Consider the following 18,488-nt stretch of genomic DNA (forward strand, 5'->3'; position numbering starts at 1 on the left):
TTAATAGAACGAGTTAATAGCACATTAGCATCTAGAACAAGCTTAATAATGAGACTATACAAAATTCAAATTCATAGTTTATAGCCTTATAGAGTTATAGGCGTTCATTATCTCCATGTTGCTTGTACCGTTATGTTGTTATGTGTAGGGAGTTTAATTAGGCTCCCTAATCCATGTTAATTATAATGATTGATCTCGACTTCTACTCACTCATTTCACACCATTTTGAAGCAATTTTTGTTTGAAAATCAAATGCAATTATTAAAAATCAAATGTGGTTCTTCTTGATGGCCTGGGTGGGTGCGGCTTATCATAGCGAAAATTTCCATAGTGTATTTTTTAGTTCTGCCGCCTAAATTTTAGTATGTTGCTTAATTTTTCTATTGGTCCTCTCGTAAGACTGCACGCTACCGGTTGGGAAGAGGGGAGGGAATCTTAAATCTATTCTACATGTATAGGACAAAAGTACGTACGATCGAAGCATCTGATTTGTGTATAAATGTATAATATGTGCCACTTTGTAGGAAAAGGATGGTGACAATAATTTTATGTTCGTTATACCGACAAGTTAGGCTTACAAGATGCTTGCACCTAATTGTTTTCTAGCCATTCATCCCCATTAGACAACAAGATTCATTACTAAAAAGTAAAAACTATTAAAAAAATGTGACCAAATTTGAATCGCATATTCCACAGAAAAAAGAAAAAAAAAACACTTAATAACATAAACAATACGAAGTACGTAGAATGTTTCAATTCAAATGCGAAGTACGTAGAATATTTCAATTCAAAGTGAAGATAGTGATTTAGCTAAAGGTAACTACATACGTAGTATAGAATATTTGGATAAGCTATAAAATTTTATAAATCGGAAATTTCTATTTTAAAGTTCAATAATAGTAACCTAGATTGTCCAATGTGTCGGTTGTCTAAATGTGCTTCTAATCTCTAATGAAATTGATCAATACGGGTCATAAGGCTAAATTAAATTCATGCCCTAAGCTAACCGAATTAAGAATATGGGCAATAATATAGAGGTTAACTTTTTGGATATCACTCAGTTCAGAAAATCTCTTAAGTTATCAATTGCTTGTTGGTTCAGTAGTGATTGGAACTGAACTTGGTAGGGAAAACCCGTGTTCAATCCCCCACCACAACAATTGGGAGGGGAGTGGAACCTAACCACCCAGAACTCGCCCCGAATTTGGATTAGCCCTAAGGGTGAACCGGGTGCTAACATAAAAAATAAAAGATAAAACTCGTAAGTTAAGATTGAAGTTGTATATTCAAACGTGAAACCACAAATGTTGCAATTATAATTTTTTACAAAAAATAAAAGAAACTTAGGGTCGGAAGTACTAAGCATGGTCTATCAAATAGTGATTAATTGTTGGTCTATCACCCATTACTAATTTACTATCCAAGTTAGGTCTCTTTCAATTTAATTTATAGGATTTAATATTTAGAAGGAGAAATACTTATTTATTTTTCTTCTTGGGATTTAGGATTTTGTTTGGTTGAAGACAAGGCTTAAAAAAAGCAGAGGCCATAAATAATTAGTACAATTTTCGTACAGTATATTGATAATATTCATGGCCTACAATATTATTAATCATCCTTGTATGATTCCCATCATTTGGTAATAACGAAATGCCATTTTCCACAAATTTCATTTTCGTTCGTTGATTTATTATACTATCTGTGCAAAATGTGACCTCTTGACATGACAAACTTTATTACATTAGTGTGCAAAGAAATGCAATCATTATATAAACCTATAATATTTATTACACAATATTATTAACATAACTGACTGGAAAAGGCTACATGTATAATAGGTGTATAAGATTCTTTTGTACATCACCATTAATTTGTTGATACATCATCAAAATCCACTAAAAAATAAGAATGAAAGACAATAAATATGTCATTTCAACCAATAAAAAAACATGGTGTATAAGATGTCTTGTACACCTAGTGTACATGCAGTAGCATCCTAACTGAATGCCGCTTGCAGGTCTAATAGGTTCTAATAAGTTACAATTAGGTTCAATCAGGTCAATAAGTATTCATCACGTCCAATATGTTTACTCTCTCAAGTTTATTCTCTTGTAATTACGTTTGATTCGGTCTAATAAGATCGATCCAGCTTAATCAATTTTAATAAGTGTAGTTAGTTCATGACGAATATGAGGTGACATAAATTTTCTTATTACCATACGTCTATTTTATTATATAAATTACGATAAATAAGTGTCATACGATCTGACAGCATGCGAGTTCTTTGGTAATAGTAGTGATGTATTACATGCAAACCGAAACAATTAAGAAGAAGATAAGGAGAGCTCAAAAAGTTGATAGAAAGAAAGCGATGGAGAATGGTCCACTTGTTTCCTCCCCAATCCAAGAAATTGGATTTAAGTCAAGAAAAAATTCCCTAACCTTTTACTCCCCAAGACTTATAATTAATTAATTAACTAGTATTTGAGTTCGGACAATGTCCGAATTATTTTATTAATAACAACAATTATCATATTTTTTAAATGAAATTTTGTTTGAGTTTTTTTAAGAAGGTAATTTTTCTATATGATAATTTTTCTATATTATACTTATATTAATTTTGCGTAGATAATAGGTAAAAGATTATATCTCAATTGGTTATTGGTCTAGTGTTGAAAGTGGACGTTGCAGGTTCAAATCTTATGCTTAACCATTATTTCTTTTTTAAATGAAAGTGGATATATAGCACATTAGCATGGATTGAGGGAGAGCGTCATGTGGCGTGTAAATGTTTGTAGAAGCGCTTTTTAAAATATAGTATAGATTGCACAATTAAATACCACTTTCGTTAGCCAAACCTTTACCCTTAATTGGATCACGCATGACGAGAGGGCTAGTCACTATTCACTACTGTCGACGGTGAATAAAAAAATACCACTTTTATTGTTTAAGTAATTTATAAATTTACAATCTTGCCATTTTGAAATACAAACAAGAGAACAATCAACAAACATGGTCACATTTCTCTCTCCCAATAATTCTTCCAAAGAAAGAGAAGGGAAGAAGGTAAAGCACATGGGTGTAACGCTTTACAAGGAACATTAACGTATGTCAAAAATCAATATTATATCAAATGGCCATAAAACAAAAATATATGAAGTGTTTTTTAATAAAATGATGCTTACTAATTTGGATGTAGAAGGGTTACATATTTGCATTTGGTAAGTGTTCTTAAAGTCTAGGAACTTTTCTGTGTTCGTTTCCTAACAGTTGGACAACTAATTAAGTTCCAAATTGCACCTGTTAAACTAATTGGAGATCGTTCTTTTAAACAATGAAATCACATTCAATGTTCAAAGGCATAAGAACAATGGTATACAGTAAAATGTTCCAAAAGATCACACCCCCAACGTATACCGTAAAACGGTAAAGGGAGGATTCGAGCAAAAATGAGTACGAGTAAAGATGATTGCGGGTTGGCCCGCTACGATCATGAAGTCATGGGCCGGGCTTGGGGCGCATATTTTTTTTGGAAAAGCATGACAAGACACGGCACAACCCAACAAGACAGCACGCTAAATTTAGCAATTTATGCTTAGGCATGACGGTTGCCCAGCCCCGCCTGACAGCCCATGGACATGGCCCATTTTTGAAATGACCGGCCCGGCACAGCCCGGCTCGATACAAGCAGGCTTAGCACGGGGCTGAGCCCGTTCAGACACAACCCATGGGCTCAGCCCAAAGCCCAGCCTGGCCCACAACCATTTTAAATATGAGTAATGAAGAGGGGGGGGCCAACGGCGTGTACTTGCACAATACTTTGTGAGCAACGTTTGATGGGGGGGGCTCTGCAATCAAAATTGATCATTCAACATCTGATGAAAAAGGCAGACACCCAGGCTCTGAGTCTGAGGCTCCCCACTATAATTTAAAGAAAAATATGGTCCATCTTCATCAATACAACTAACATTTATTAATAATTTAATACCCATCTCAACATAAATAAATAATAACTAAATTTAACATATAATTGTAATAAATCTTACTATAACTCAAGTACTACTAGGCTACAATCAACACATCTGAATTCTGAACTCTGATAAACAAACAGTGTTTTCTTCATGGAATCTGAGAAAAGAAAACGAAAGAACGAAATAGACCGAGAAATAGCTAATACTATCATCTTCAACTAGGCTACATTCGAACTAATAATCAAAACCTCCAATTCTTCCAAACCCTATTTTCATGAGCATAATCCGCGTATAATGATCAACAATCCAGATCTTATGATTTCATATCATATAAAAGAATGATAAAACGGTCATAAGCTCGATTAACCTTTCCCCCATTTCCAATCTCCATCCCTAGCAGCCTTGTCTTATAGAAGTACAAAGAAAATGAATGCAATAATGCACAAAGAGTTATAAAAACATGGGAAAAAATGTGATAAATGAAAGTAAAAATTAAAAAAAAGGGAGGATAATAATAACCGCGAATGTAGTAATGTACCAATACCTCCATGAATCTTATTTTCGCGACTGAACCATTCTCTTATGCACCGAGGGGTACAAATCGCCCTCCTTTTGTGATGATTATCCCCTTTACAACCCAAATGTATGAGTTTTTGTGTGTAAAGCCCGGCCCAGCCTGAGCCGGATTTTGATCACCTCTATTTCGATATCCAGCCTACAAAATCCTCACGTATTCTGGTGCATCGGTTCTTGGCCCGTCTAAGGACCGGTAGATATAACACGTATCAACGAACTCTTCCTTGTCATCAACTGCTTCCATACGGTTAGAAAACACCTCGACTACCGATTGAGGCATTTCTCTAGCAATCTGCCTACAAGCAGGAAGAGTCAACCTACAAGCGGAAATCCAAAGGAATCTCATGTTGTATAAGTGGGGTAAAGCAGCCCGTAAAACCGAATCACCAAACGGGCTATCCCGAACCTCGAGTTTCAGCAATTTGGGGCAACCCTCAAGAACAGATTTCAGTGCCATGTCTGTATCCCCAGCAAAAGCAACTGAAAGGGTTCGAACCAGTTTCCCATATTCCCCAATGTACGCGAATGCCTTATCGGTTAACAGCCCGGAAACTGCAAGACGGGTGAGTTTCTTGCAATTCATGACAATGGCTCCAAACCCTTCATCCATTGGCTCGTTAGTGATGTGGTCGGGTCGGTGTCGACCCATTATACAAAGCCGGAAAACCACGAGATCTTGACAGTTTTTCGACATTGCAATAACAGCGGCATTAGTCATTCTTTGGCAGAAGTATAGTATAGATTCTAGTTTCCTACACCCTTCAGAAATAGCAAGCAAACCCACTTCAGAAACAAACCCTTCGCTGTCTTCCCGAGCATCGATTGGGAAAACACGAAGCTCTTTCAAATCTTTGCAAGTTGAGGCAACAGCTTGAAGCCCTTCATCCCCAACTGTATCTAGTACCTATGAGGAGCGAAATCGATTTAATAAACAAATGTTCAACCATAAGTTGTCGTTATCACTGTAAGTTTTCGGTTTTTGGGTTTGAAAGTCGCATGATTTAGATTGAATCATGAACTAAAAATAAGTGATACTTATAGTAATCATGTTGATTTTGAAAACTCATAACAAAAAGCTGAAAACCTGGGCCAGTTTGATATCGTTTTTTGTTTCAGTTTTCTGTTTTTTATAAAACTAAAAAACAAAATATAAAAACTAGGAAAAATAGTTTCCATTTTTTGTTTCCAGTTTTCAAAATCTACCTGCTTACAATAGATATCCCTAGTATTTTTTGAGTTCATGATTCAATATAAATCATATGACTTGCAAAACCAAAGAAACAGAAATTAAAAACTGACAGTGATAACGAACGAGCCCTACATTTATAGTTTTCAACAAAAAAAACGATAATGAACGGGGCCTAAAATATGGCAAACAAGATTGAAATAAGGAAACTGAAACCTACCCAAAAAATCTGAAGATTGTGGCAATGGCAAATCACTGATTTCAACTCCTCAGCATTAATATTCGCATAGCTAAAGTTCAACGAAGTGAGGTTAGCACAAACGGGGTGTATCACTGACAAGAACAACGGCGTGATTTCTCTAAACCCAGATAAACAAACGAGGGATTTACAAGCAGCAAAAGCAGCTCGATAATCCAAGTTTTGCGATGGATCCCAAATCTCGGGTGGGCTAAATGACCCAGTTCCTAAATGGGTTAACTGAGGAGCTCGAACCAACAATCGATACAATTGATCAATGGAAACTGATCGATTCACTCTAAGCTTCTTCAAGTTTGGGGATCGGGTTAAAAGCTTCTCCAATGCATTGAAATTAATGGGGAAATCGATGCATTCGAAGCTTAATGATTCAAGACAAGTCCCAGATTCTGGAAAACCAGATATCCAATCCACTTCATCATCATTTACTTCATCCTCAAACAGATCCAATACTCTCAATTGTCTGAACAAATACAACCAAACCAAAATTAAGCAAACAAAACTATCAACATCAATGTTCTCTACTCTACTAATTGCGCTTTTTTTCTAAGTTATCCGTTAATTAACTTTAAAAAGCAACTTAAAATCCCCAATAAAAACCAGATATCCAATCTACTTCATCGTCATTCACTTCATCCTCAAACAGATCCAACACTCTCAATTGTCTGAACAAATACATCAATTGTCTGAACAAATACATCAATTGTCTGAACAAATACAACCAAACCAAAATTAAGCAAATAAAACTATCAACATCAATGTTTTCTACTCTACTAATTGCGCATTTTTTCTAAATTATCCGTTAATTAACTTTAAAAAGCAACTTAAAAAAACCCAATAAAAACCCACTTTTTAACTTCTTCTTTTTCCATTTTCAGATCTGGGTCTTTTTCGCAAAATCACAACACAAATATAGACAGACATTTGAAAAGAAAACTAATCACTACTACCCAGATGATTTAACATTTAACACTTAACATTTAGCAAAATGCAAAATTAAAACATAAAATTGGAAGACGAACCTGCACTTAGAAGCAAGAATAGCAAGACCATTCGTCCCAAAAGCTTCGCAACAAACAAGAGTTAACTCCTTTAATGAAGAAAAAGACTTGGAAATTAGCTCAAGATCAGAATCAGTAACACTCATACGTTTTAGATGAATCTTTTCAAGCCAAGGGTAAGCTTGACCAAAACCAGACAACCATGGAGTAGAGTGAGCTCCCCAGTTAAAAGGGGTTAACCCGAAATCAGCAAACCGGGGTTTTCCTTTGATGACAGCGGATCTAACCCGTTTGAACCGGTCCGTCGCACGGGCGGGTCCCACCGCGTAGCAGTTCCCGACGAAGAGGTCGGATCGGGTTAGGGCCTCGGCCCGGTACCATGACTTGCAGACGAGGGAGACGGAGTTCCTGTCGCGGCGGCAGGTGAGGAAGTGGAGGACGTTCTCTAAGACGTTCTCCAACACCTGATCCGGACATGGCGGGGTGTAAAATGATAAACCAGAGGTAGAAGAAGACACCCCGCCATGCCCGGGAACAACAACAACAGACCCGGACCCGATCGTGGTGGGTTCGTCGTCGGGTCTGTTGTTGTTGTTAATCTCTCTCATCCGCCGAGATGAATTGATGGATCGATCTCGGGGGGAGAGAGAGAAATGGTAGACTGAACTGAAAAAAATAAAAATAAGGAAAGAGATTTGCTAGGGTTGAAGGAGAGAAAGAAGGAGAAGGATTGGTGGGATTTGGGGGAAGGAATGAATGAGTGTGAGTGGGTAATGGGGAGAGAGAGAAAGATGGGGGGATTAATAATGGGGGAAAATTAGGCAGAGAAAAACAGTGGAGTCAGGTGGTAAGGTGGTCTGCTTCATTTCAACTTGGTAATAAAACACAACAAAACAACACTATTTGGTATTTGTTTTTTTTAATTTAATTTTAATTTTAATTTTGGGGGGTGTGGGTGGTGGTGGTGTGACATAGGGATTCTATCTCTCTAAAAATAAAATTAAAAAATTAAAAAAAAAAAAACAGCAAAAAGGAGAAGAAGAACAAGAACAAGGGAGTTGGGGGTGGGGGGCTCCCTCCATCTTCCTCTTCTCCATTATTTGGGGGGGGTGAGTATTTTTATAATAGCAATTATTTTTTGTTTTTTATTTTTTGTTTTTTGTCTTTTTATGGTTTTTTGGGTATGGAAAATTATTTGGTTTCATTTTCATTTGAAGTGGTTGAGGGAGTTGACAAATATTTTTGGTTTAGTTTTGGGTTAAAGGTGAGATAATTTATCCCAAATGATGTTTTTAAGGATTTGGAACTCCCTCGAAAGATAGAGTTTGCTCCTCTCTTAGAAGGGTTGTATCTCCATCTCAGGTGAAAACGCTCTATCATGACCTGGCGATATCCTGACTAGATGGTGTTCCCGGTGCTTAGGTCAAGTTTGTAAGAAAAAATATAAAGTAGTTTCTCCAGTCGACTACCGGCGTGTGGACTTTCGTTTTGTTGTTTGAAACTTTGTGTTGAGGGTTCCTGGACCATAGGTGTAGGTTAATCATAAGGCATAGGACAAATTGGCCCTACATTTCAATGTCGATGCTTTAAAACGTATTATGACGAAGGTATATTCTTATGCTCATAACATAGTGATTTGATATATTGGCCCAATCCTTTTTGCCTTTCAAATCTTCATGGGAGGGATAAGGAGAGTTGTCAGGAAGACGATGATGCTTTGAATTGAAAATAACCTAATTTTTTTAAAGGGAATTGTTGGGGATAAACAACCAGTGCAGGTATCCCTACCCTGTTTTGGAGGGATATGGAGAAAGTGTTCAATCATAATATACTAATTTTCCCTACACAATAGAAGAGAAAATTAATCATTTAAAGTGTCTAATTTGATCCAAAATTGAACTAAAAATCAATTTGATCCAAAATTAATTTTTAAAGGTTCTTGAACCAAATCAGGTTAGAAATAAAAAGTACTTTGTAGCTATTTTTCTAACATAGAAACAATCCAAACCGATTTTAAACTCCCTAGATCCTAGTGGTGTGTTTGTTTTGTGGGAAATTAAACATATTTGAAAATGAGAATCTTTATTCCAACTTAAGTCAAATCTCTGGTTACTTGGTGGGTAATGAGAAATGTTGGTGGACTCTTATGCTTTGTGCTTTTCACCTGATTTGGTCTGAATTTGGCTAATTTCTTGTACTGTCCGATTTGACTGTTTTCAGTGATTTTTTTGCTTTTTCTAGTCTGGTATGATTTTTCTGGTCTAATCAAATCATTATTAAGAATAGGTTAAGAAAACAAAGCCCTAATACATATGGAGGGGTTGGATTGGGGCCTTGGGGGTGGGAGAACTGTAATTGTGGACGGGAATGGGAACGAGAAAGATAACAACATGACTACGTTGCCATTAATGACAGAGGAGGAAGTGAACAAACAAATATGTTTTGTAAATTGTCATTATTTCAACATATTAAATTCAACTCCACCACATAAAAGATTAACGAACTACACCTATTACATTTACACTTATTGAACTTAAAAACCAAAAACGAATTTAGTAAAGAATAGTTCCACCCTGGAACGACCAAAATAAATGATACATTTAAAACAGAAGAATATAGGCGGGAAATAAATCAGTCAATGTAATTGTTTATTACTCGCGTAATGTTGAATGTAATGCTCTGAGCATCCCTTCTCCCTCTAACCCCTCTTAACATTTTTGTAGCACATTAACCATATTCTCCAAGTAACAAATATTCTTAAGTTTATTTTTCATAACGTGGCCTTAATAAGCTAAGGTTAGACAAAGAAATCATACATAATCTAAAGTAGGGTCTTGGTTTATATAGGAAGTTAGCCATATTTGAGCTAGTTCATAGGCAAGGCCACTATGAGACAATTACAGTGAAACTACTTTTCACTATCCTTCAATAATCACAGAAATGGTACAAGATGTCAAAAGCAATACATATTGGCTAATTTCCCCTATTATCTTTCCCGTAAATTGTTGATGGAGTTAAATCTTATCTCTTGTTGGGGAGGAGAAGATAAAGGCTATTCCCAAACTTTGTACCTTTCGTAGAAAACAAAAACTAGAATTAGGTGAGGTTTGCATACTAGTATTGATTTTGATACTTTTCCCCGTGAGTAGAGACAGGGGACGGAACCATAAATTATACTCAGGCCATAAAGTACAATGCAAAACAAAAAAACCAAGTATAAAAGTCTCGAGGTAATATTCGAACTTAACACCCCCAACAACTTCTAAGTTTAAGGTATAACCACTTGAGTTATACGTACGTAGTACTTCGTATTAATGTGCATTTTTTAATGCATATTTAATTTTTAAAACATATTATGGGGGAGGTTATGACTCCTGCCAAGTGTCAACCCCTATAATTCAATAGTTCATCCCCTGTGTAGGTCGTGCAATACATTTTATTGGATGTGCTAAAATTACTTCTTAGATGGATTACATTATATGAAATAGTTCAAACATAATTCAAATTGAATTATGTTACTCCCGGCCAATTGTTTATTTTTAATTAAAATGTAAGGATATGTAGGGAACTAGTTTTGACATACTTTGTACTTATTTTCATACACCTCTTAGACCATGTGCATTCTTGACCTTCGGTCAAGTGAAAAATAATTTCTCTCTTATCCTTCTCCTTCTTCTACCTCATATTCCACTAACTTGACATACCACTTACTTAAATCTCTCACTTTGCTTCTACAATCTTGACTCAAGGTCATTAATTTCTCTTACCTACTTTTTTACTTTTACATATACTCCATTTTAAATTCACCTTCAAACACAATTATTAATTTTAACAAACCAAAAAATATGAAATTATATCAACATTACATATAAATAAAAAATGTAACGTATAATCTTAAACATACATATATAGCATAATAAAGTAAAATTGATACATAACTGGATTGTTATCATGCAAAATGAAAAAAATTAAATAAAAAATTAATTACATGCTTGCATGCGTGGCAGGTTCACATGAGCCCAACAACTTGAAATATTTGTTGCATGCATACAGTAATATAATAACGGTACAAATTGCATTAAATATTTGCATGCAAACAGCCGATGCAACTGCAAGTGGAGCTGAAGTCGGTCCCACCTCCAATTTTAATGCACTTGACCTTGGGTCACATACTCACATATGCGACCCAGGTCAAGTTAATTAAATTTTGACCCTTGTACACTGTCAACATTATAGTCATTTTGTCCTGTCAATTATCACTTGACCCAAGCTACATGTCAAGGTTGCATGTGCTCTTAGTGGCACCAGTCTGATTCTTGCAAGCAAGAGGTTATGGAGAAGAGGCGAGGGTTGTTGGTAAAGATAGTTTTGGCGGGCCGGACCGACACGAGAAAAATCTAGCCCGGTACAGGCACAAGTATGAAGTCGTGGGTCAGACCTGAGTTGTATTTTTTTTTGGGAAAGCACGACCCTACATGACAAAAATACGCTAAATTTAGTGAACTTAGACTTAAGCATGACCGTTCGACCTAGCCCAATGCGATGCCAGTGGCCTCTATTTTTTTCCCTATCTGGCACGACCCGACCCAATAAAAACGGGCTTGGTGTGAGCGGAGTCCGTTCCGTCCATGACCCGTGAGCTCGACATGAGGCCCAGCCCAATCCAGCCCATACCATCTTTAGTTGTTGCGATATTGCTTTTGGCGTCTTGTTGATCTATTTCTTGTATTAACGGTTATGAATGTCAGAATGTGTAAATGGGGATAGTAGAAGAATTTCTTGATTTCTTTAACTATCTTAATAGTGAACTTAAATTACCAAAAAACAAATTACAGTTACACCTCAAATTACCTTTCATTAGTTTATCATCTTCATACTATTTCAAACATTATGTACTTAAGTTTGTGTCCTATTTACCGTAAAAAGAACAAGTTTAAGAGAAAACTAGTTAGTGTCCCGAACGATATCCCAGAGTATTGCATATAATTTGATTTTTTTTATTCATTTCAAATTTACTTATAAATTTCTTTATATATGCAATTTGAGAATAATATGAATTTCATGCGGTTTAAGAATAAAATTGGTTAACCAACAATCAAGTTAATAAGTTGTACTCCGTAATCAGGTCCTATAAGTTCATTATCTTGCAATCAGGTCTTACCAAGTCCAATAAATTCCAATCAAGATCTACTAGGTTCATACTACAGTATACACCATATAAGTTCAGTTATCCATGTTCCATTACCAAATGCACCTTAAATAGCGATGTTATAATCACTACATGCATTAACATTTTACGTTAGGAAGAACATATGTCTTGGAAAGACGACATTAGAAGTATTCTCTTAGCACAAATTTCCGATTTTAGGAACGCCCGAAAAGAAAAACAGGAAACGTTTCTTTGTAAGCAGTTTCCATTAAAACATTTGTAACGGTAAAACCAATCACAGCATTCGTCGATTTTCCCACCAATCTACCATCCTTCTGTAAACTTCACTTCCATTTTCCATACACCTCTTTCTCTCTCCTCAATCATCACAAATCCACCACCATGGATCACCAACCTACCACCCCTACCCCCACCGCCGACGAATCCAAACCCGTTAACCCGACTCCGAACCCAGATCAAACCTCCAAACCATCACCCGAACTCCACTCAGCGGAGTACGCACCATACCCAAAGCTAGACCCAAACGACGTCGTTCCACCGCCGGACCCCCTTCTCGCTCCTCCTCCACCTCCCAGCGCCACCAACATGCCTTCTGAGTCCAACCCTTACGTGTCAGCCGCTCCTGCTCCCAAAAGTATGAACAATTCCGTATAATTTTTCGATTTGAATTAGGGTTTTCAGTTTCTGCAAATTAGGGTTTAATTTGATTTGAATTTGATTTTGGTGGACAGAAACGATTGATTCGATGAAGGATGTGCTGGAGAAATGGGGAAAGAAGGCTTCTGAAGCTTCTAGTAAGGCGCAGGATCTTGCTGGCAATATGTGGCAACATTGTAATTCCTTTTTCTCTCTCCCTTTTCTTTTTTTGTTTTGTTGATTTTTATGATCCTTTGGTTGCTCTGCATTTTCGATTAGATGATATCAAAATCGCTTCATCGGTATATGATCTTTGTAGTTTTAATTGGCTGGGACTCTGGAAATTATTCTTTAGTGATCCGTAGTTCAAATTACACTGAATTACTCATACAAACTGAGCTATTTGGTTACTTTGGATCATACCAATAATTTGAGCATTCTTCATACTCCTTATGTACATTTTTAATTTGACTTTTATGCGATTTGATGAAACTAGTGAATAAACAATGAGCATAAGGTTTAGTAGTGAATTAATTGCGTAATTCAAATTGTAAATATCCCACATCAAAAAGAGGACAATCATGCTAAAAACTCGAGCTGCATATTGCAGTTGGGTTTTGAGTTTTTTATGACAAGGACAATGTATAAGACAAACTGACAAAGTCCTTCTTACTAATTGCATATAACCCGAATATATTATTTGGTTTTATTTTTATTGTTTCTTAAATTCTGTAGAATGCCCGTCACTAGTGCTTTTCGTTTTTTGAGCTAGGAACATAATACATATTGCCTACTTAAATGATGGTGATTAACTGCAAAAAAAAGTATGAGGGGAGAAGGAGAAGAAAGTGTGATTTAGAAGCTAACATAAATGGATAGCACTTTACTAGTGTAATTGTGTGTGCTTTAAAGAAACCCTTTCTTCATATTGGGAGTGCAACAAAAGGGCTTTGCAATCCCAGAAAGCGTTGAAGAAATGAGAAAAAGCTACTGTATATAATTACCAGTTGACTTCTAAGGTTATCATTAAGGTTATGATTACCAGATGACCTCTAAGGTTGGACCCTCTTTTAAGTATTCCTGAGAGAAATCTATCGCCTTTTGGGTGTTAATGAGGCTTCGCTGCATTGTAAATGGCCTACTATGCTTTCTCATCATTCCGTTTTGACCGAGTTGCAAACTTGTGATGTTCTTCCCTGTGAATTTGACTTTATTTGGATTTAGCCCATGTTATTCGGGCTCTTCTATTTCCCATGAGTACTCACATCCAAGACTTTAAGGTTTTAATATGGGTGTGGTTGTGTGGACAGTACTTGTACTGAACACTTCAACATTACCACTTAGGCCGATAAAACACAATTTATAGATAATGGTCAAGCACCCAAGCCTGTCACTTGGTCACCTCAATTTGTGTAATGCACAAATAATTAACTAAACAACGTCAAAAGATTATTTAGATTAATTCAAGGTACCTAGCAAGATCCAATTGCCCATAATTATCTTATTAGGCGTGATTAAAACCAGTTATGTGAACAATTTATAGAGGTGATGAAAGCGATAAACAATATTATGCACATTACAATATGGATTCTAGGTAAACTGGATATCTTTTGTCGTGCTTGTGCTTATGGAGAAGTGTTACTAACTTTATTGGCATGTCTCTGAATCAGTGAAAACAAGCCCCAATGTTGCTGATGCTGCAGTTGCAAGAATCGCTCAGCAAACAAAAGTTATCGCTGAAGGTGGTTATGAGAAAGTATTCAAGCAAACCTTTGAGGTTCTTCCAGAAGAGCAACTTAAGAAGTGGTTTGCTTGCTACCTCTCAACATCAGCAGGTCCAGTCATGGGAACTTTATACCTGTCAACAGCAAAGCTTGCATTCTGTAGTGACAGTCCTCTTTCATACACAAACGGTGACAAGACTGAATGGAGCTATTACAAGGTTTGTGTCTTTTCCTTGTAGCTTGCATTGTTATCAGCCTCCTATTCACTCATTGACCACCCCTTCTTGTTTTTTTAGTGTTTAGATTAAGGTTTTGGTCTTTTGAGTGAAAAATCCATGTCAAAGAACTTAATAATATGGCAGGGGTTTTTTGTGGGAACGGTATGCTGCTCCTTTAAATTGTGTTTTGATTGATCTTACTTTTAGTTTTTGCAAGAGATGATTGAGTTTATAGTTTCTGTATTTTCATCCATGACCATAGTCAGTATAGCTGCCCTTTAAAACTCGATGTAATTGTTATTATGAACGGCATTATTTACAGTGGAGTAATAAGGTTGTATGGAAACGAACTTTTTGTAATGGCAACACAACGCTAACAGATTCTTTGTTTTACAATTTCACGGGTAGGCTGCACTAATCATAGGTATTTTCTGTAAGAAAGTGCTATAGTATGGGGCGTTAAGGTCTACGGAATGTCCTATGTTGTTGTGTAATAAACACAAATGTTAATGATAACTGTTATTAGAATTTACCAAACCCATTTAATTTGTTAGGAAAACTTCCAACAAAATTCTTTCACATTTGTCTACTTCATACCATTCTTTTAGTCAGTATCTATTCTGCTGCCGGTGTTCTTGGTTTACCTCAACTTGCATTTTATGTCATGGTCTCTCTATTTTATGGTTGTGTTAATTGTAATTTGTCATACTACTTGCACTAGGTGGTTATTCAGTTGGATCAGTTGAAAGCAGTTAATCCCTCAACTAGCAAAGTAAACTCGGCTGAGAAATACATCCAGATAATTTCAGTTGACAACCACGAGTTTTGGTTCATGGGGTTTGTATACTATGATAATGCCGTGAAGTATCTACAAGGTGTATTACAGGGACAAAGCTCATAGTTGATGTTGAAACAGATGAATGTTCACAGAAAACCATTGTTGTTGTAGATAAACGCTTTTGCCAAATTATATTCTGAAGACCAAAAAAATATCTATTTTGTACAATATTGTGGTGATGTTATTTCCCTATTTATTGGTTCTTAGAACCTCGAATGCCCTGTTTTTATTTTTTCAAGATGGGTGTAGTGATTGTTTATAGTACTCAATGTGTGTAGAAATACTCTTGGTGATTCATGTAATAAATATCATTTGTGTTAGTAAAATACTAAAGTGTGTGCTTCCCTTTACATGTTTTCTTTAAATTTGAGCAGAGGTATCAGATGTTGTGCATCTGCCAACTGATCAGAACACTGGTCTAGATTAGATTAGACGTGGTTATTGGACAGGGTGGCCCAACGGGTATAGGGATTGTGCTTCCCTTTACATGTTTTCATTACCCGACCTGCACTGACCCTGACCCAACCCGTCCAATAACCAGGTCTAGTCTAGATGAGTTATCAAGTGTCCATACCCATGCGTGTGCCATGTCTGAGTTTCGAGAGTCTTACACCGGTACCGTGTAGTAACTTCAGTAGCCATTTTCAGGAACTAGCTAGTAGTTTTTAGGTACGGTCGATGCCCTGGGTTACTACGTTAATAACATTCACATTTACTTATGTAAGTGTTTTTTTTTTTTGCAATGATAACATGAAACGGGTAATAGCTTAGTGGTAAAAGCTTTATTGTTTAAACTCAAGGTTTGCAGCTTGCAGCATACCAAGTCTCGAGCCTCTCGAGTCTCGACTACTGGTTCATACAAAAAGCCAGGAAAATTATCTGAAACTTACTTCTACTTCTTAATAAATTTCCATCCTGTTTCATTGAATCTGATCAATTCTCTGTGAAAGAGATGGAAAACCCTTAAATTATTACAATCATCATAGACTATTTCAATTCATACTTGTTATTTATCAGCTAATCAAACCATCTTTCAGTTCTTCACAGCAAAACCTCTGTCTTTATCAGCTAAAATCAAGAGAATGAGTATCAATAATGTGCAGCTGAAATCAATCAAGCTAGTTACTAATAATAGTAACCCTAACCCTAATGATCTCAACTCAACACCATTATTTTCTTACACTTCTGATTATGCTGCTTATCCAAGACTCACACCAGAAGATCTTGCACCAGTACCTGACCCTTTCTTCTCGGTTCCCGTAACGCCACCACGGACACCTCCTTCGACGCCGGTTGCACTTGACACGGTTTCCAAGATTGATCGGGCTTTTGCCAAGGCGGCTTTGCAGGTCAAACACCGCGACATGGCTTCTCATGTTACGGAAGCTTTTGGTGGGATTATTGGCATTGACAATAGTAACTCTGGATCATGGATTCCTAAGGATAAATTGGTATTATTCTATGTAATGGTGTTTATTTTCGGGGTTTCTATTGGATTGTTTGTGATTTGATTTGGTGTTTATAGACTAGTAATTACAAACTAAAGGATGAACTTGTAATTAGTTAAAGTGGTTGATGATTTCTGTTAATAATTCTCAGGAGTATGAAGAAAAAGAAAAACAAAGAAAGAAAATGATTATGTTTGTGAAATCTATTGTAATTTTGATGATGTTGAATTTGTTCATGTAAAATCTGCTGATGTATTGCATGTTCTGTATTGTTGAAGAACGAAGAACCAGTTTATGTTTTTTCAGATCAAAACCGAGTTTATAGTTGGACTGGTTCTTTATTACAGAACCTGTTCCTTTTTCACAAATTCTTATTTACAATGGGTGTACAATAAATATTGTACACCGAAGTAAAAGTTAACTCAAAATGCTTAAAGTTAAGCTTATATATGTAAAAGTTATCTATTTTTAAGTGATTAATTGTTTCATTTTATTAAAACTTATTTCTTCAAAATCACTAATAATGTATAAAATTAATCATTTAATCATTTCTATCAACTTTTTTTTTTACTAATATAAAAGTTAATCAAAACTAGGTTAAAGTTACGAAAAAAGTGGTAAAAGTTATCTTGGTGTACAATAAATTTATTGTACACCTTGTGCGCGCAAGACCTTTTGTTCCTTTTTCGTGTACGTGCCAGAATTAGTCACACTCAAGGTGGTTACTGCTTCCTCATCGGATTGTTTTGTTAAATAAGGCTATGTTCTATTCACCTCATTTCCACTTATTTCAGGAAAAATAAGTTCAGTTAAAAAAAAGGGTTAAACAAATACAATCTATAACTAAAATAAGTTATAATAAGTTCAGGAAAAATAAGTGAAAATCAGGTGAATAGACTGCACCCTAAATGATCACATAATAAATTTAGAATATCCGTACATGTACGAGATATATTATTTAAATAATTAAGTATCAAATTTCATTGTTAGGGTCTTCGCGTAATCCTTTGGGCCTTATCAACTGGATTATGAATTATGAAGGTTATTTATTGTGTTTGATTCGGTCCGATACTAGTATAGTCTATGCTTCAAACCTGATGGGCCATTCAGTCAACTCTTAGCCCAACTGTATATGCCTTAAAAAAAATCACTCATATTTTCAATGAGAAGGTTGTTAATAAGATGTACTAGACTTTAGCCCGTGCGATGCACGGTTTCTATTAAATTGTTACGTTAAAATAAAACTCCTACATAAATCAACTGCTATATTTTATATATTAGATTACGGCAACTTTTGTGTAAGACCGCCTTACCAGAAAGACCACTTTGATTGTTTAACTAATTGGTTATATTGGTTAACTAATTAGTTCTAGTGTTTAACTAATTATTTTCATTGTTTAACTAATAGGTTCTAGTGCTTAACTAATTAGTTCAAGTGTTTAACCAAATGATTTCATTGCTTAA

The 18,488-nt window shown here is 35.9% G+C and overlaps 2 protein-coding genes across 2 annotated transcripts; one reads left to right on the plus strand and one right to left on the minus strand.

The window, feature by feature from the left end:
* Positions 1 to 3,999: 3,999 nt before the first annotated feature.
* LOC110802062 (transport inhibitor response 1-like protein) lies at positions 4,000 to 7,984 on the minus strand. The gene is made up of 3 exons (XM_022007516.2): positions 7,012 to 7,984; positions 5,954 to 6,452; positions 4,000 to 5,451 (listed from the first exon to the last, which is right to left on the minus strand). The coding sequence occupies exons 1-3, from the start codon at positions 7,596 to 7,598 to the stop codon at positions 4,687 to 4,689; spliced, it is 1,851 nt and encodes a 616-aa protein (XP_021863208.1). The 5' UTR covers positions 7,599 to 7,984; the 3' UTR covers positions 4,000 to 4,686.
* A 4,393-nt stretch (positions 7,985 to 12,377) lies between these two features.
* Positions 12,378 to 15,926, plus strand: LOC110801980 (GEM-like protein 1). The gene is made up of 4 exons (XM_022007429.2): positions 12,378 to 12,794; positions 12,892 to 12,993; positions 14,467 to 14,738; positions 15,460 to 15,926. The coding sequence occupies exons 1-4, from the start codon at positions 12,542 to 12,544 to the stop codon at positions 15,637 to 15,639; spliced, it is 807 nt and encodes a 268-aa protein (XP_021863121.1). The 5' UTR covers positions 12,378 to 12,541; the 3' UTR covers positions 15,640 to 15,926.
* Positions 15,927 to 18,488: the final 2,562 nt, after the last annotated feature.

The sequence above is a fragment of the Spinacia oleracea genome, chromosome 2 (genome assembly GCF_020520425.1).
Source record: "Spinacia oleracea cultivar Varoflay chromosome 2, BTI_SOV_V1, whole genome shotgun sequence".
Classification (NCBI taxonomy): Eukaryota; Viridiplantae; Streptophyta; class Magnoliopsida; order Caryophyllales; family Amaranthaceae; genus Spinacia; species Spinacia oleracea.